The sequence below is a fragment of the Dermacentor albipictus genome, chromosome 4 (assembly GCF_038994185.2).
Source record: "Dermacentor albipictus isolate Rhodes 1998 colony chromosome 4, USDA_Dalb.pri_finalv2, whole genome shotgun sequence".
NCBI classification, from domain to species: Eukaryota; Metazoa; Arthropoda; class Arachnida; order Ixodida; family Ixodidae; genus Dermacentor; species Dermacentor albipictus.
In genome coordinates, this window is record NC_091824.1 from 88,810,562 (window position 1) to 88,831,026 (window position 20,465).

General features: G+C 44.0%; 2 protein-coding genes across 3 annotated transcripts in view; one reads left to right on the forward strand and one right to left on the reverse strand.

The window, feature by feature from the left end:
• LOC135901154 (facilitated trehalose transporter Tret1-like) overlaps positions 1-20,465 on the forward strand; it is a 207,567-nt gene that overhangs the window by 156,419 nt on the left and 30,683 nt on the right. The window lies entirely within an intron of this gene.
• The window catches only part of LOC135901185 (uncharacterized), a 43,712-nt gene that overhangs the window by 4,955 nt on the left and 18,292 nt on the right, over positions 1-20,465 (reverse strand). The window contains exons 2-4 of one of the 2 annotated variants that reach the window (XM_070537225.1): positions 16,799-16,925; positions 6,480-6,625; positions 1,652-1,735 (exon numbers count right to left, since the gene is read on the reverse strand). In XM_070537225.1, the coding sequence (XP_070393326.1) occupies positions 1,652-1,735; positions 6,480-6,625; position 16,799 (231 nt within the window). In that variant the 5' untranslated portion in view covers positions 16,800-16,925. Of the gene's footprint in view, positions 1-1,651; positions 1,736-6,479; positions 6,626-9,783; positions 9,975-16,798; positions 16,926-20,465 lie in introns of those variants that run through there. The other variant, XM_065430874.1, reaches the window with a different exon arrangement.

A 20,465-nucleotide genomic window follows, 5' to 3' on the forward strand; every position in this document is an offset into this window, starting at 1 on the left:
ACATTATGGACGATTGCACGGCTCCAATCATTCTTGACTGCACGATTTAAAAGCATGCTTATTGACTGGCATCGTGCACAGCCATCGTCAAACTTAACCAGAACAACGCAGGTACATCTTTGGTGGCTTAATTTAGGCAAAAGATTGCTCGGAAGTGAAAAAAAATGAGTGCTTTTGAGGGAAGACGCATTAAGCTAAGCAAATCTAAAGCATCGTTTGCAGGAGAAGCGAGAAGGTACTTAAGGTGTGTTGGGGTTAATTATGGTGGAAGCTGTATATATTTTCCATTTTTTTATGCAGAGCACGAAAAGGAGAGAGAAACACATGGAGTTCAGCCAGTTTAAAACTGGCATGCTCGATAATGGGATGAAAGAAACGGGGAAATAATTAATATGAAAAATTCCTCATTTGTAATAAAAACGCGAGAGAATATGAGTAGAAAAAGCATGCTCACAGCACGATATCGCACAAAACAAGTCTACTCAAGGAAAGACGGTCAAAAATACGTGTGTAATTGTTCAGAAACTTCCTACCTGCTTTACTCAGCAGGAACTAACCTGCGAATGCTTCTGGACACTGCCGCGCTGTCACCCTGAGGAGTGCTCAATCGACTATGGCGTTATTTGATAATTAGATATGGATGTGGGCAAGAAAGTTATCATGCTTCGCGAGCATTATGTATGCTACGAAATAAGTGATTATCTTGTAAATAAAAAAGCGACATTATTGTTAAATTGCAATCCAGCTAAAGCCATCACACAGAGGTGCTACACGAGGAAGTGCAAAGCGTAGTTTGCAAACCGGTGCGAATTATCAAAAATATTCACAAAAAGGTACCAATGTTACACTACACGTGGGAAAGCAATGGAGAAAGAAATGACAAAAGAGCGCTAGGTTGGGTAATACTGGCAGTAACATATTTGAAACTTTTGTTACTGAGAGCAGTGCCTAAACATTTACGGTTGCTAACGCCTTACTGCTTCAAGGTTGCATGTTGATGTGATTAACCAAGTCCCGAATTGATGAATTCATTCAGGACTGCTAATTAGGTAGGGCTAGTGCTCTCTAGATAAACAAGGGGGCACCCGCCGTGATAGTCTAGAGGCGATGGCGTCGCACTGTCGAGCTCGACGTGGTTGGTTCCTTCCCCGCCGCTGCGGCCGCATTCTCATAGGGCGAAGTGCAGTAGTACTCTGCGTGCTTCAATTTAGGTGCACTATAAAGAAACCCAGGTGGTCAAAAATTAATCTGGAGTTCTCCACTATGGCGTGCCTCATAATCATATCATGGTTTCGGCAAGTAAAACCCCGGCATTTATTTTTCATAATGAAGCGGGAAAAAGTGAAAAGCGCATGCAACGTCCTCTAATCGTATTTGTCTCGCCACAATAAGAGAATGGATCAGTTGACCTAGTCCTGCCGCATAAAGGCCTCAATGCGGTTTTGTAAAAAATGTTCACGGTAGACTATTCCGCACACATTTATGCATTTTTCTCTGTGTGTTTTGCTGTTTCTCTTTCTTCTTCCACTCTCAGTCCCTTTATTTATACTTTCCAATGTCACCAGAAGTGACATGCGATGCCTGTCATTAGGCTAACCCATCCAGATAACATCAAACTTTCTTTTTTGGCTAGTCTAATACCGATACTCACAGCAGATTTCTTTTGCTCGGGTTCCGTCATATCCTTGGCCCTGTCGCGACATTCTGCGAAGGTCGGGACCATGCCTTCAATGAGCTGAACATGGAAGAGGACACAAACAAGTGATATCTGTTAGGTCTCTCACCGCGCAATACATTCTTATGGCCAGCACGAACACGTTAACTGCAAAATGATCATTAACCGTTACGTACACTTTGCGTAGTTGTTTCGCGCATTCCATTGGGGAAGAGATGAAATAAAATCCATTAATCATTAGGGACAGCGCAACAATAAGGGAAGGGCAATAAGTGCGTTTATCGCAGTGTGTAGAACGACTACATGAACCACCTTGAGCCCTGTTGTTGTCCCATACTTCAACTTGTATTGCACAAGTTAAATTCGTGGTTACCTCTAACCGCACTCGACGATTCTTTGGTGCAGCTGTGGCCTGGATTAAGAGCACTTACTTTATCAGTGTATGCTACGAGTTGCGAAAAATTTTTCAGAGTAACCTACGAAACCGCTCCTCCCAGTAAATGAGCCCGCAAGCTACTATTCAGATACTCAGCTAAGAGAAAACGGAGCAGCCTTAGCTAGTTTTCGCTTGAACACACACACACAAAAAATACATTTTTTGTTATTATGCCGCTGTATATGTCTCGCTCCGTTGTTGTCACCAACACTGCGGCTGAGAAAAACGCAAATCATTGTCATTGTCAACTGAACAATCAGCAAAACCTGGCTTTCAAGCCACAAGCGCGCCACCATTAGCTAGAATTGGCTTCACGAACCTCTGAAACGAGAAAGAGTTGCGACGAAAAGAGAGAGAGAGAGTAGAATTCAGGAAGGCAGGGAGGTTAACCAGTCAGTAGTCTGGTTGGCTACCCTGCACTGGGGGAAGGGAGAAGGGGAAGATAAAAAAGGGAGAGAGAAGATGTAGACACGTGTGAGGGCAGCACTTCAGGTAAAGTCGCTCGAGCAAACCAGAAGTTCTGAAAAAACAAAAAAGTGCCGTCACTGCCTTCTGAGCCGATGATCTGTCGGGACGGTGCTCTAATATGGTCTGTTCATTCAGAGGACGATCATCTAGTTTCCTCAATGTGTTGGACAAAGACTGTCTTTGTGCTTGAAATTGAGGACAATGGCACAATAAGTGGTCAATGTTCTCCTCGCATCCGCAAACATCACATGCAGGAGTATCAGCCATTCCAATTAGTGCTGAGTAGGCATTCGTGAAGGCAACTCCAAGCCATAACCGACACAGAAGAGACGCTTCACGTCGGTGTAGACCCGCTGGAGGTTTGAGTTGAAATGACGGGTTTAGTCTGTGCAGTCTTGTGCACCTTGTATGTGCGGTGTTCCACTCTGCCAAGGAGATCGTGCGCGCTAGAATGCCAAGTTGCCTCGCGGCGTCGGTCCTTGAGAGAGGAATGGGGACGCAGCGGTTTTCGTGGTTGGACGTCCGAAGTGCCTTATCGGCGTCATCATTTCCAATGATACCGCAATGACCTGGTATCCACTGAAAAGAGATATCATGGCCTTTTTCTATTAAGTGATGGACAAGTTCCGCGATTTCGCACGTGAGCTGATCGTGAGTCCCATGTCGGAGAAACGACTGCACACATTGCAAGGCCGGCCTTGAATCGCAGAAGACTGCCCATTTTCTAGGACTTTCAGCATTTATCACTTGAAGCGCATCGCGGAGAGCCGCAAGCTCTGCAGCTGTAGACGTAGTGACATGGGAAGTCTTGAACCGCTTGGTTATTCTCATTGCTGGTATAACTAGAGCGCCGCCGGAACTGGTTGATGTAGTTGATCCATCAGTGTAGACGTGTGTGCAGTCGCTGTATTTCTCGTACAAGAGAAGTAAAGTTAGTTGCTTGAGCGCTGATGATGGCAAGTCCGACTTTTTCTGAAGTCCTGGGATTGTAAGGTTCACTTGAGTACTGGAAGGAATGGAAGGCCTTGCCGCCGAAAAGATACAGAGAGAAAGAAAAGAGAAAAGAGAGACAGAGAGCAAGAAAGCAAGGCGAGTGGGTTAACCAGGAGACCTATTATGGGACGAAAACATTGGGCGATACTATCACCTCGGCGATCTAGCGCACGCTCATTGGCTGACTGAGCAGAATTGCATGAGCGGATTGGCTGGTTGAGTACTACGCCACGTGAAGGCGATAGTATCGCTGAAAGTGATGGTTCTGGAATACGTCCATAAGTTGCAGCTGCTTTATTACACTAGGGGAGGGGTACTGGGAAGAAATTGAAAGGTATGGAAAAAGAATAACACCTGATGCGCGAGCATTCATTTCAGCGTTCACCATGCATTCGGACGCGGTCACTGGGTCCAGTTATACTTAAGAAGTGCCGCAGGTATCTGGTGACTTTATGTGCATATGTCGGGACATCGCACCTGAATGATAGAAGGCGTGCCTGCAACTGTTGTGGTTGTGACGAAACCATAGCACATATCCCTATCTACGGGGGGATCTCTTTGAAGGGATTTTTATAAATAGCCAGTGGCAGATATACTTCTTGTCGCTGAGCTTGAACATTCGAATAGGTTCACATTAATAGCACGAGCAATCGACACAAATGCTCAGTTAGTTAAGATATGACTACATAACTTAATTACTCTACGCCACATATTACAGTGTACGAATTGTACCCCCTTTAGTTTCCAAGATGTGTCCTCTTGAAATGAATTTCCTGGATTACATCAGTCCTGAGAAATAATTTCCCAAACTGTTGGACGAAATACATGGGCGTACCAGTTACTCTTGTGCTTCAATGTACAAAAGAGCATTTTGTTAAAAAAGTAAGTGGCACAAGAGCGCATTTTTACGTCGAGTTTGATGGCGCATATCTCCAAACTGGTGTAATTCTAGAAATTGACTCGAAGTAGATATGCTTCGCAAACTCACAAGCTATATCTCGTAAGCTGTTATATGTGCCATAAACTAGTTGATTAAGAAGGTAATTAGTGACTTTTAATTATAAACTTGAATATATATTTCGAGTTCTAGAGAAAGTAATGTCCGCCTCTCTGAATAATTCAGCTCAAGGACTAGAGCTATTTCATCTACAACAGGCGATTGTTAAAAATTCCTTAATACTTAAAAGTTATTACTGTATATACTGCCTTTCTTTTGGCGATAAAATGCGGAGATTACGTACCGCTTCAACCCAAGTAGGCGACAGAGCTTTCACGAAAAATGGACATGTTGAGATCAGGCACTGCACTACGACAGGAATGGTTATTATTTAGTATTATTTGGTTTGATAACATATATGCACTTAAAAGAGAGGAACGGGGAAGTAAGGAGCAGGCTCACAAGAGCCATCGGAAGCGGCACAATGCCTGCCTACTCATCAGAAAGCAGAAGACATAAACATAGAAATGGAAGACGGGAACATAGGAAAAGAGAACGAAAGAACAAGAAGACAAATCTCAAAGAATAAAGCAGAACAATAACAAAAAAAAACAGAGTACGGCCGGTCACTGCGGGTCACGCTACTAAAGGAATGTTAAAAATAGGAGCACTAATGGCCTATGTTTTATCACTCATAAACAAAGAAAGATATTCTATAAGCAGGAAGCCAAGTTAGTTTTCTTCTGAAAAAGTAAGGAAGACGCGATACGCTGGATCGTGCCGAGACTCACAGCCGCTGGTCGACAGACATTCGTCAAGCGTCGTACACCGCAGGCGAAGTAGAGGATACTCCCTCACTGGCGACGTGCGCCGTGCATTAGAAGCGGGACACTCTAATATTTTGTTCTGAAGCATCTCGCAGCAACCGCTGGAGGCACACGACGGGCTGCATACACACGTCCTGGTCGGCGTAAACATTCAAGCGTGCTTGACAAACGCCACATGTGCCTTTGTGAGCGGGACGCAGCCCTCTGCCGCAAGGAGAGCGTATAACCACTGACTGTGGCACAGCGGGGGGTGGGTTGGGCTTATTTCGAAGTCGCAGAAGCACAGAGCGAAATTAGTTTTGAAGACAGACTAAGGAACATGGATGAAAAGAACCGCCGGCTTAAGTTTGGCGAAAATCTGCACCTCAAAAGCGTGGACATTGGATGAAGAATGAGGTTAAGAAAGCTTGCGACGAAGTACAGGGTAATTGGAAGTGCAAATAGACATCCAAGAATCATGAAAAATAAAGTTGGAAAAACAGAGGCCTTAAATTTAATGCAAATGATGAAAACAAAGAAAGGGGGCATGGAGATTTGCAACAACGGCGAGAATGAAATCAGGACGCCAAATTTATGTGGTAACTCAAGCGGCAGTGCTTTGCTATTTGAGACTGGAGTTGACTGCCTGGGGACAAAAACATACTGGAGCAAATGTGCCCAACAGGATGAGACATGTGTACGCTGCAAAAAGAAAGCCCGGAAACCGCCCGGCACATCGTAATGCAATTGCTAAGATTTTCACCCATTGAGACCCGTAGGGAATGTGCACCATCGAGATGAATAAGAGACATTTAGAGTATTGGTGGCAAAAAAGGAAAGGAAGAGCTCGATAGAATCGGATTCATCGCATATGTAGCTAGTGGTACAACATTGTGTATAAAGTTTCTAAAAGTTAAAATGGAGATCAGAGTGACAAAAGGCTAGGCTAGACCATTATTAAAACAACCAGCCTAATTGATTATCTGTCTCCGCCCTGTTTTAAAGTGGATACCAATGAATATCACATTCATCACGGGGCAAAAGAAGAGTCTCTAGTTATACCAAAGTTCAATTTGCATAACTGTGCTTGAACGATGCGCCGCGGCGACTGCTGGAACTTTTGCACGAGGTTGCAACTTGCTGCGTCGTATAACCAGTACTCACCTGCTTCAGTATCTCTTCTCTCATTCCCTCTGTCATGTTAACACACTCACGAGCGTCTTCTATCTTCTCGAGGAGCATTTTCGCCTTGCCTTTGTCGGGAACAAATTCTTCCACCATTTCCTTAAGCTTGTCGATTATGGCCTCCACTGCGCAGTAACGGGTAATTGCACTGTTAAAAGGATTACTGCTCAGGAAGCAAACAATAGAAGACGTCATAAGAAAGCTAGTAGCCCTAATCACCATATCGGTAAATTTATGGTAATGTGCTACATCGTCTTTAGATCTTTTCATGAAGTAGGCGGGGAAGCAAGGCAGAAAGAACCTGCCGCTGCTTTCCTCCTTTCACCGGACTGTGTGAAGCGAGTACGTCTGGCCCCTCGCAAGCGGCAATGCTTGGCGATGCCCCCGAGAAATCAAACGTTTTCACTCGATTCTAGTGCATATTACGAAAGTCGCCTTCTACGAATGTTCTTGCAGATCACGTCTCATCGACGATGATACGCTTCACTGCAGTTTGCCCAGATGCCAAGCGTAAGCCAATAAATACCACGATGCCTTCGCTTAGCTTGGACTAGTTATAGGATTAAATGGGAAGGCTCGAGCAGTGTGACCTAATCGTGTCTTACCACTGAAGCCTGCCATAATGAACACATCCATTGTAAGATGATCTCTTAAGGCAATTTCCGAAATGTCTGTGGGGCGCTCTACGCCTGATCAGCCGGCACCTCACACACAGTTATCAATTTCGCACAGATTGTCTGCGGACAGTTAGGCTATACATCGTAGCCGTAGTTATGAAGGCGCCTGCAGGCCGAAGCAAGAAAATAGCCTTTAAGCTTCCATCTTGTTGATTAAGGAGGAACAATCTACCAGCACTAGGTATTTTCTCTGTAAACGTTTACGTATCAGTTGCTTCGGGAGAAACACTTTCTTGTCGCAAGAACATACAAATGGGTCACCTTTTCTTTTGTATGCTAAAAAAGATGGTTCATTCAGAATGTGCGTCGAGCATGAAATGCTTAGGAGAACCTGCACTGCATATTTTGCGCATGCACCTGCCTTGCATATCACAGAATTATCTCAACAGCAGTATTTCCTGCACGAACAGCAGAACGAGAAATCTTAGTTCATTTTTATGTGTTTTATTTAGAGGGTTTGGACATAAAAAGATTGTTTGTTGTGAATCCATAATCGGAATGCGTCTGAGCCATGGAAATCCTTTTAGTTATCATTAAGATTTCATGCTCTGAATACTATGAAGGAATCAGAAAATGCATTGGCACTGAACACATAATCATTAATGCATGCTTGCAAAAAGTGGTTGAACAGAATGCAAACGATCACGTTGCCCTCACGATGATCTGGAGCATTTATTTCTTGGACGCAGAACAGAACGCACTTGAAACAAAGTATATCGAAATGCTGGCATGCTCACGGAAATAAAGCGCGCCACACACAACGTAGCTTTCCAGAAATTTGCTTACTGTTACGCAACCATGGCACACTTAGCGAAAACCTGTATTACAGAGCGGATGCTATATACTATGCGAAATAATTGGTGAAACAGGCCTCGCCTGAGGTAGCGATATATATCTGAATGTTGTTGACAGAGCAGCCGTCGCGCGCGTATGCACATAAACGCACCTATTAGTGAAAAAAAAAACATGCGAGAGTTCCAGCATAGTCATGCGCCGCTTCAGCTGGTCACACAGCACAGCATGCCACCTAGACCCGGCAAGACTAGCTAGACGACGCCCCTTTGTCGAGTTGGCTGCGCCGACAGTGCTCTTTGTGAATAGGTTTAGCAGCTTTTCTTTTAGTTTCCTTGGCTGCATCCTACGTCCGCTTCACATCGCTGTTATTTGCTTATAAATCAATCTCCGTGAATTACCATATTATTCTCCGTCATCGCAGATCGAAACACTGTAGCAGTCTTGGTTCGTCAGGGTATATATAGCAGGCGCATAATGAATTAACGAGATTGCTGCTCCTAAGGTCACGTACTAAGTGGCGCCAGCGGCTTCATGAATGCATCAAAACAATCGCAAGGAGCGCTGGCTCACAGCAGTCCCACGGCTTAATTGCCAATACTTTGTCATTGTACCCCAATAATTTGGAGGGAGAGGCAACCACACTTCATAGTCTTCCTACGCCTTCTTTTCTGCACCTCACCGATGGGCTCAATGCACATGTGTGGATCTCTGCGTGGAAGCTATATAGTGACCTTGCTCATCTTTCACCGACTGAGGGTAATATTAGTTTGGGACTGGGTTTTCTGGCTTGCGATGAAACAAGTCGCTAGGGAGTGCCCAAAGTTAGAAGCTGCTCTAATTGGTATTGCCGCTCTAATTTGCTGCAAGACAACGGTGGACAGGTTCAGCAAACATTACATTATTGCGCCCGTAAAGTACGCTTAATACCATGGATGTAATTTTAGCTTCTTCCTTTCTTCCCTAACGTAGACCAGCCTATTTACAGACTGTATGTCAAGTATCACAGACTGTGTTTTGCACGCCACACATGTGAGTTATAATTGCCTCATTAGGTAAGGTGCCAACTGTTCCTGTGATGACCACTATTGTTTAGAGAGCGTAAAAGACATATTTGCAAAGCCCAGCTTACTAAACCAAAGGAACTAGGTCTACGTACTACTTGGACGTGATTCCTCACGTTTCAATGACGCTGCTTTGCATCGTAGGTCCCCTGCGTTTTCTTCAAGAACAATTGTGGGCCTAGCATGAGCAGCTTATTTAACTGCTTGACTCTCTAATAAACCTAGAACCACTATTTGCTTTGTCCGCAAACGCCTACTTTTTCACTATTGTCACATTTATAAACGTCATGGTCAGCTTCGCAATAGTTTTCTTATTTCTACTTTTTTCATAATTTCGTTGCCATCTTCTAGAACATATTGTTCCCCGAATCGTCAGACAACGTGGAGCCAATGCACGGTACAAGGGAGCTTTTGCATACAGCCTCCATCTAAATGCGGCCGCCCTACCGGAATTTGATCCCACGACCTCGTGGTTAGCGGCACAACGCCAAGGCCATTGAGCTACCACAGCGGTCCGCGTCACTTATAGCTTATTTGTACTTCAAAGCAGTGTCTAACTTAAGCTAACAACGTGCCTGCAAGGTTCGTACTTGGTACTGCATTAGCAAGAGGTGGCATACTATTTCACGATTTTATTTTGTGACAGCGTTATGCGAACTCCGAGCAATGCCTTTATGCAAGAAGCGTACGTAGATGCTTTTGTGCCAAGGAGCTCTCGTATACTATGTCGAGGTTGAAGAAATCACCAACCTGTCAACGGCTCCTCAGTGTTACCATCGGCTGTGACTGATGTGATGCAGAGTATCATGACGACCACCCCAACAGGGCCCATGGTCACAATTCAACGAGAAAGACAACTGGTATGAATGTTCAAGTAGACATAAACTTTCACTGACAATGAAACTAAACGACTGACTTCACTTAAGCAGGTCCACTGCACAGGGCTGGTTGGTTTTGTGATCTGGCGTACTTCACGAATTGCTCTTTATAGAACGCTTCATAAATGGTGTGTCCCAGCTGCGTCCACACCTACAGCCACGCCTCTGCGAAGGTGTTGCTACAAAGCGCATTTTATAGCACTATACAAGCGCAAGCAAGCGTTAGTTTAGTGCTTATTTTTGTTACTCTCTTTTTTTTCTGGGTATGCAGGGGAGGCCGCCGTATTATCTAGTTCATTGTATTCTCTTACACGAACCGTATGTTGTGTGGCGGAGCAAATAGTTTCATGGCCACCACCATATGAGCAGCTGTCTAACCGAGGTACAGTAGCCAGAAGGCGGTCGCACAGCGGATGAATAGTCTCATGGCAGGCTGCTGGCAAAGTGTTTCAGTGAAGGCAAGCAATGAATAGTACGAGGCACCAGGGGCGACTCTCTTGAAGAGAAGTCCAGTCGAACAAGGCACTAATAATCGTATGCATACATACATACATACATACATACATACATACATACATACATACATACATACATACATACATACATACATACATACATACATACATACATACATACATACATACATACATACATACATACATACATACATACATACATACATACATACATACATACATACATACATACATACATACATACATACATACATACATACATACATACATACATACATACATACATACATACATACATACATACATACATACATACATACATACATACATACATACATACATACATACATACATACATACATACATACATACATACATACATACGTACGTACGTACGTACGTACGTACGTACGTACGTACGTACATACATACAAAGTGTCCCAGCTAACTTTAGCCAGAGTTTAAAAATATGCGAATGCCACGTAGCTGGACAAAAGCAGTTTATTGTAGTTTGCTGTCGCTTGGAGATACTCAGATATTTTTTTCGTTCTATCTATCTGCATAATTAATGCTAATTAATCATCTCAAATAATATAGTTAGATGAAAAATGTCAATGAGAAAATTGTAGAGCGACATGAAAAGCTACCGAAGCAGCTTTCTGTTGCTCAATACACGTGCTACATAAACGTGTTTTTCCGAGCGTGAAAGAAGCCCGCGAATACACGCAAAATGCCTCGAGCGGCCAGTCGCACGGCAATTTTGCGTGCTTTTGCGGGCTTCTTTCACGCTCGGAAAAATATTTTTATGTATACTTGAAGAAAAGAGCGCTACGAAGACGCGGACTAAAAGAGGAACATCTACGACGGACAAGGCGCTACTTCCAACTAAACGTTTTTTTGAAGAAACAGGATTTTAAATAGACACAACCTAGATACGACCGTGTTCCTCTTTTAGTCCGCGTCTTCGTATCGCTCTTTCCTTCAAGTGGGCAAAACCAACTCGTCCACATCAAGCTTCTGCTACTTTTAGGTAGCTCGCATTGAGCAGCAGAAAGCTCTGTCGGGAGCTTTTAATGTCGCTGTACAATTTGCCGCTGCGCCCAGACTTGATGCCGACCATTACCGAAGTATTGAACTTTTTTTTTTTGGTATTGCAATTACGTGGGCACTCTAGGCGCATTTCTGCCGTCGCCGTGGGGTACCGTGTAACGCCCAAGGGTGATAATATCGTCGCCGCGTGCCGTGTGCTGCATGTGCGAGTGAAAGCATGCGAGTGTGGGCCGGCGAGTGCGGCTCAATCTCGCCCACGCAAGCGAGGGAAGCGGGGAGGAAGCGCGCCGTCTTCCGTCGCGCGCCAAGATCCGGGGGTATAATAGGGATGGGGAGTGCTTTCTACTCCGGGCTCCGCGGGTGGCCGCGCGTGCCCACTCGGGTGGCTTAGCTCGTGTTCGAAGGTCAATGCGCTCGCTGCTGCTGCCCCGCCTCCTCGCTCCCGCGTCTTTGACAGCGAGTTTCCGCGGTGATAGAGAGATGTGGTCAGGCTTGCTTGTGCGCGCGTGAACCCAAGCTTGTTAATTTATTTATTTGTTTATTTATTTGAACGTACCTTCAAAGCCTGATGGGGCAATGAGTAAGGGGGGGGAGGGGGGGGCTTAGGGGAAGTTATGTAAACAATTAGTGTCCAGATTCCATGAAAACATACACAAAAATGGTAAACGATCAAAGCACGCGACTCAGTAGGAGACTCAGTATGTTAGTGCGCCTATGTTTACAAGTTTATATCGCCGGCAGAACTACTATCCTTACTTCGTACATTTAGCTCTCCTTTAATTGGCTATCGCAATCGATCCTTCGCCTTTCGGGTGAAACTGCGACCTATGTTTTAGAAAGGCCGCTGGAGTAATGGGTCTAGAAACTTCATACAAACAGCAATATCCTGGGATGCAGCTAAGAATGCTAATCGCATTAATAAGAACCTAAGTGACAAGCGATTACATATATGAGAGGTCTTCTGGTTTCAGGAGGATATAGGAGTGTTTACATGATCATTGCTCAACTTTATCTGAGTCCAGTCGGTATACAATACACTATGCAAAATCCGTTAAATATTTGCTGCACTGTAACTAAATGTCCTAAAATAATACATGAACTATGCTAGGCACCCCGGTAGGGATAACGATTCTGATTGACTTCTGCCTACTTTAACCGCGTTTCTGTTTCTTTACTTTTTGTGAATTCAAATTCCTCTGTGAGTGTATTTTATAACAATAAATACACACAATTGCGTAATCACCTTGAAGTTGTCAGAAAGTTCGTACTTTTACATTGGGTTCTGCGCAACAAAGCGGAATATTTGCTTTCAGTGACAAGTTCGCATGAAACTGCTTTTGTTATCGCTTACTAGTTGAACCGGATTTATGCGCTATCTGTGTATCATATTTCTGTCTCCTTCTAGTAGCGCTGCTCATTTCAAATATACTTATAGTCAAGGTCAATGAGCACAGTCCACTGAGAGTGCGCTAGAGCAATTCCAGCACGAATCGAGGACAGTCTACGAGAGTGCTATTTTCAAATACATTTATATTTTTAACACCCCACTTACAGCAGGGGCACAACATATCCTTTGTTGCGTTGGTTGTAAGCCCTATATGTATGGCGATTCAACTGTGCACAAAACGCTGCTGTGAGCACAGCCACCCCAAAACACACCGCAACCCAAACCTCAGTCCTCCAGAGTCCAGAGTCCTCCACAGCCTACATCGAGGTTGTCAAACCACTGATTCCCGTTTATTTCCAGCGTTCGCCTCAGACCTGCTTGCTCACCATTATTTCAGAATACTCTACCCCGATCTGCTAGACAACGCGTCGCCCTTGAGTAGATGTCACCATGATTGGAACCCTTTGCTTGACGCACTATCGGGATTACTGTTTATGCAGCAGACGAAATAGAAAACTGTTATTAAAGTATTTACTGCATGCAAGCTGATGAAAGAAAAGAACAACGAAAAAAGTAACAATGAGTGCTTTGTGCCATGTTCTACTGAGTTCGACATATGTAGTACAGGCGACCACGTCATTTTTCTTTTTTTTTCTGTGTTTCAACCTTCGGGAAAACATGCACGCTTGGACCATAAAACTGAAAAAGGTTGTGAAGCCTACATTTGCAACTGCGCCTCCTAGATGACGCTAAGCACTGCTTAAGAAGCACCAAGATTACACGTGGGCACTCTGTCCATGGAGGCTTGCACGCATTCTCCTTCGTTTCAAAATATATGTGACATTATTTATTAATGTTACTGTTTTATTGTACTGCAGAAAGTCGTGAAACGTGGAAGGACCGGACGACATTTTCAACAAAAATAAAGCTCGACAAACGAGCTTAATATAATGCTTCGTGCCACAATTTGGAACTAGAAATTCCTCATTTTCATCCGCATTCTCTTGAACGATTCCAAGTCATCAATAACGTAAACCTGGAGACAAAAAAAGAACTGTTGTACAAGTGCATGTGTGCCTCTTCTCGGGTATCATGTGCGCGTAAGTGTATGATGGTGCTGCTGTGGCGTTTATGAAGAACTGGGCTATAAAGATTAGCTTTGGCCGCGCTGCAGTCGGTTATATGAGTGTCCAAGTTCATTTCTCCTCCTTATCCTTTTAGGCCCGACTCGCCATTCCTGCTCGTTTAGAAAAACTTTAGTGCGTCTCCAAGTGCATCTCCATGCACTGGAATCTCGTTAAAATGCCAACCCCAAGACCAATTAAAACATCTTTTGATATTACTCAGCCCACTGAACGAAATGACTTTGCTATGACAGTATCAGACTTCAAATAGAATTACCCTAAACATCGAGATGCATTCATTATCAGATACTGATATTCCGTACTAAAGAGAGAGAGAGAGAGAAAAGTACGCATAGAAAGGCAGGGAGGTTAACTAGAGGTAGTTCGGGTTGGCTGCCCTGCACGGGGGGAAGGAGTAGGGGGACAAAAGTGAAATACAGTGTTAGTGGAAGATTGAGAGATCGGTGTGCTTGTAAGCAGTAATGCAGTGTACACTTGAAGAGAGAACAAAACGTCGGACTTCATTTTTTCAAGAGAGCCTGCGTGACACTGCCTACCCATATCATGGCCCTCTTGAATCAATCAGTTATTGAGGTCGGTACAACCTTTCTCATTAGCGTTCAATGAGAATAGGGGCGCGAAGAAACCGCGGTACTCTATAATTGATAAAGCTAGGAAAGTTTCACTCTGGTTGAGGGCTTATATTTTCGCGGTTCTATAAGGACAAAAGGCATTGTTCATGGAAACCTTAGTGTTAGAAAGTGGCCGTTCCTTTGTTTTACTGGGATGTTTTCCCCATTTTGCCGCCATACTCTAAACACTTTCTGTGCGGTCTTTTTTTTCTTTCTTGCTTTCTTTAGTGTATACCCACCGAACTCTCAAACATGTAAGCCTCCTCCGTTAGCTTCACCAGACATGAAGAATGATTATACGTGACTGCATTTCTACAAAAATTGAGAGTAAGATTTTCAAAGAACAAAGGTGCACCATTGAAACTTTGCAAGGATTAACTGACGCGCTAGCTGCTTCATTATCACAGAAACCGCAGCGCTTCAAGACGGGACACAAGGGGAGAACCACACACACGCGCGCTTTGAGTGCATGGTTCTTCCTTTGTGTCCTGTCTTGAAGCGCTGTTTTTTTTTTCTGTGATTCGAAACCTTCCATTGAATAACCTCGGACGTTCGATTGAATGCATTCTCACGGGTTAAACTTCCGTCGGCAATGACAGGGATGACAGTGTGCCCTAATTACGGTTCATTGTGAACCGATTCTCTAAAGAACTTTACTAATTATCTCATATTTCATGGTTATATGCGGCGCAACGACAAACACCCATTGTGAATAGCTTTCCATTTTTCATTCCGTAAAAGTACGGTTGGTACTCATTTATGCTATTTCGCTGCGCTCGCTCATTGTAATTTTTTTTCCTCAAATATGTTGCTTGGTTTGCGTGAGAATTCACGGCAGCGTAAGCAGTGTCTAGATTTTTGTCGAAAGTAAAAATTTTTAACAGTTTTATTATATTTGGGCCGTCTGGCTGTCGCGTTCAATTGCACAAACTTTATCCCTCTTGTCAAATGTAACGCCAAAGACAGAACAACCATTTCAGATAGTCGAAGATAGATGAGTGAAGCCCTACTCGCTACGGTGGCTCAGTGTTTATGGCATTGATCGGCTGAGCAGGAGGTCGGGGTTTTTATCCCCGGCCGCTACGGAAGCATTCCGATTGGAGGTAAATAAAACGCTGGTATACTTATATTTACCCTCACGCCTGTGTGGATGAAATATGTGCTGTCCAAATCTATGACCCAGCGATATTTGCCTCAGAGTATAAGAAACAGATGCAGACTACATGCGCCAGCAGTGGCTCTAGAGCCGAGAACACGTGATGGCCACCATGATTTAGACACCACCTATTTATCTAGAGCCCTTCACTACGGCGGCTCTCATAGCCATGTTCCTGCTTTTGGGAAATTAAACCCCACTATTTCATTTAGAACTGAGGATTGAAATGAATAGCAATTTAAAAGGCAAAACGACACTCAACAGCAAGAGTGTTTGACAATGCTTTACGTTTTCGTTTATTTTTTATTTTATTTTTGTTGGCGGATAAGGTTCATTGTTTACCACGAACAATTTTTCAATTTTCACGCAGAACAGTGGTGCTGGGGACGTCAGCCAGAACTAGCAGATTTCCATGTAACTTCGCGTATTTGTAACATTCCTACGCTGCAAAAGTTCAATAATGTGGGCAGGTAAAATTATTAATTTCTTTTTCCAAACTCAGTGTCTGGCTTTTTTTGTTTCTTGCAGACTTGCAAATAATCCCGAGCAGACGCTGTCAAAATGTATCGCTTCACTTATTATTGATTCGGGAACTTCAAAATAGCATGTACAACCATCATATTGCATGTTCCTTATTTCTGAGCTAAACTACTTCAGATCACGCTGACTATAGTTTGCGTTGTGAAGCAGCCAAACAAGGAATCCCAAACAAAGAACGATGGTCGAACAAGGAACAGGAAAAGAGCGCAATTCTGACAAAGCCAAGTCAACTTGTCCGAAGGCTGGTTCCATCGACATCCATTATTTGGCCACGGCTTATCACTGCGCATCCAGCTCTCCATAGTCAACTGTTTTGTTTCATCGACTTTGCATTATATAGGTGTACTCCATCGGTCAATCTTAAGTTCTTAACTTAATGTGTCGCTTCAATAACCGTTCAAACTCCCTCTAGCCACTATAGATCCTGGCCACGCCGTTTGTTTTCCAGAGGGGCCAGATTGCAAGAACACGCGTGAAAGGTAATTATTGGCGTATCGAAGAGCGCAAAGTTGTCAAAATTACTTGTGCTAGTGAGGGTGTTGCTTCAGCTGGGGTTAGACAGGCAGTGCAGTACTCTAGTTGGTCCGCCGGCTTGCCTCCTTCCGACCACGGTGATACATGGCCATGCAGCAGTCTATTCAGTTGCTTGCTGAAACGGAAACAGAATGCACTCAACCTCGTTATGCAGTATTCGCGGAGTGAAGCACATATTTACTGGCCTCGTGACTTAACAGTGCTCGCACAAGCTAATAGTTCCCAAAATGCGCCTCTAGAAAGTGCACCTACCCGCCACGGTAGCTGTAAGTGGCTATGACATTGTGCTGTTGACTTCGAGGTTCCCGCATCGATCTCGGCAGCAGCAGGCCACATTTTGATGGGGGTTAAATGAAAAAGCACTTGCGTATTTAGATTTATATGCACGTTAAAGAGCTGCAGATGATCAAAATTAATCTGAAAATGCCCACACATCGTGTGCCGCATAATCGGATGGAGATATGGCACGCAAAAGCCCCAGATTTTTTTTACTAAATAGCACCTGCTATTTAATATCGTTCATAACAATTGGGAAAGTATATCTACAACGCAATAATTTTAGTGTCCTCAACAGCCATCTTCTTCTCACAGTTTCACAGATTTCAACAGAGTGGACACCATAGAGGACGCATTCTGATATTTCAAGCTCTACAATATCGATAAAATGAACGGCCAGTCTTCATCCTCGATCTTCAAGGCTAGAGCTTAAAGGCAGTAATTCTGTACTTTTAAGAGTAGAGTGGCGCCTTTGCAATCAAGTCGCTTCAGAACTTGGGAATTGTCGTCTGATGCGCAAAGTGATTCCAAAGTGACTGCTCCTTTCTAAAAAGTTGGTATCTAATTGGTGCTCTCGCTTGTGGTAGCCGTGAAAGCTGTTTTGTCATAAATGCTTCTGATTTTTCATTGCCCTTACTACCATAAGAGAAGAATATTCCACGAATGGTTCCTTAATCATTTCTTTTCGAGATCCTGTATCAGAGCAATTCCGGGGTGGCTAAATTTGTTTGAAAGCATGCCACTAGATATTCGCGTAGTGGCTCTATGTATGGCAATGGAAAAAGTAGACTTTATTGTCGCACAAATGTTTTGCCTTGCAAGGACGTACCAAAGCCAAGCAAGGGCTTCAAGGGCAGCACCCAGCAGTAAGGCACATCGAACCAGTAACAAAGTTAGGAGCGATGATTGACCTATGCGAAGCCTACAAACTGAAGTTACTATGCACCACATACGCACGACACCCTTTGCGTATTCAAGTGACTTACTCCTACGACCGTGGAAGACTTTACTCGCACTGCGTAAAGCTGCTTACGTTGTCTGCAAGCATCCTTTATACCCAATTGGTACCGGAAAATCTAAGTTTCCCGAAGTTGCGCGACCAAGAAAAAAAAAGACTTGTCACAAAGATTTTCGTCACCGGAGAAAAAGCATCGCTTGACGCAAGGCAATCAGAAGGAGGGATTACGAGAAACTGGAGGAGGTAGGGGCGAAAGCTGCTTTCGGGGGTGTAAACAGCAGGTTAGAAAATTTTCATGTGGCAAAGGGAGGGCCAGCCACGTCGCTTTATATATGCGCTGTGTATATTTGCTATGTAATACATTTGCTGGCGTTTTGCCAATTTGTGCCATGATTCCTGTCAACGGAAGTCTGCTAGACAAGTGACTGTGTAGCAAATGGACGTTGTGCGTATTAGACTATAGCTGTAGATTAAGCGTTCGTATGTGCTTTCTGTGTTGATTCGAGTTGAATGAGGCTCACACCTTGAGTACGTAGCACTTTTTTTCTCTGTACTATTGCGTTGAAGAAAATGAGCGTGATCATTCAAGTCCGTTGGATAATTCAACGGTCAGCGAAGCTAGAATTGTGCTTATTGTGCGCTGTGTATTTGTAGGCATGGTGCAATGCAAATGGTGAGCGCGAACGACGTCTTGCACTGCGTAGCGCATAGTTGAGGCCGGCAGTACAGTCAGTGGCTGTGAGCACGATCAATATGGCGTTCATGGTTAGCATACCTTCGTTGTATCTACAGAGCAACTGTTTGCGATGGTAAAGTCATATGGCGCCAAACGCGACCTGAATGCAATTAGGGATTTTTTATAGAAGCTCGTTAACTTGTTTCCCCAAATAATGTAATGACTGCGTTTTTAGCTTTTGCAGTGTATTTTCATACGCATAGATTCAATGTTCCTGCACTACAACCATGAATTCAGAACAAACGGACAAGAAGCAATCTGGTGAGTTCGAATGCGTCTCATGGCAGTTTGCGGGGGGTTATGGAACATTTCTTTGCGCGTGATGAGAAATTCAGTCTAAACAAAAACTCTTTTGTCGCCGCAGCTGCTTACGCGATAGAAAGCTTCTCGGTGTAAACGTGCTTTAAACCTCAAGTCAGTGCAATAAGGCGATCGCAAAATTGCCATGGACAGAACCGATACATGTTTATGGAGCAGCAGTGACTTTACTCAAAGATATGCTCCTCGTCGAAGCAGTATCTCGTCGTAAGACACGGACTCATTATGTCCTGTTGCTGTCATAAAAATACTTTTTGGTATTATTTGCTGAACACACAGCTCACTCTGAACAAAATGACTCTTCTGTTTACGGGATCACCTTCGTGGGTCGTTCTCCGATGCTTACTTTTATTCTTTTCTAGAAGAGTCATAACTATAACTTAGGTTGCTGTCAATGGTTTCCAGCCATATACATAAGAGAACCTTCTTTAGGGACAAACATGAAACTCTGAGCTTAATTCTACCCGCCGCTCTGAGACACCTGCCACTTATGTTAAGGATCAATGTTTTCCTTTTTTTTTCTGCTATTGCTTACTGTCCTACCTCTGTTACCCCTCCATGCGCCGCTCGGTAATTCCTTTGTGCCTAGCACTGTCTTCAGTTCTCCTTCATTAGTTGTTGTAGGCACGTGCGCTGTCTTAGCTTGGATGGTTGGAAACTACAGCAACAATCATCGCGTGATGTGAGAAAAACGCATTTGGTAAACACAGGGGGTGTAAGCTATTCAGGAACATGAAAAGAGCGGGATGAGTAAGGTGGAACGTACATTCACTCAAATGACAACAAATGGCAACACGAGCCATGTGTGCACACATCCGGTGATGAGAAGCACTATGATACATGAAAAGTAGACGGAAGCTTCCCTGTCAAGATAGTGCTTCATTAATCATTAATCATTCCTTCGAGAAATGCGAATGCGGCAGCATCCTTGTCTTAACATGTGTTGCATCATTGCGACGCGTTGGCCCTGCGATGCGCAGGGATCCACAGCGCCAATGTAACGCCCCCTCAGGGCCGGGGGCGATCAGCGACAATGGCCTTTGAATAAGGCCAGCTGTGATGTTTGGGAGCGAAGGCATCGCGCTAATTATATTTTTTTCGTTATACAATTTTGATAAATTTAATAAACTGATTTCCGTTCGAGTGCATTCGAGGGCGGATAGCAGCAAGACCGAAGTCGCCACAATGTTTATGGCCCTAACCGGCTTAGAAACTCGCCTACCCAGCGATGACTTGCACCGAGCACAATTCACGGGTTTTTGTGAAAGGAAACAGATGCTCTAAACAAATGACAACAAAGCATGGCAAGGCATGATTTCTACGGCTGCAAGTAAAGAGGAATCACCAGAGATACGCTGCAAGCCAGT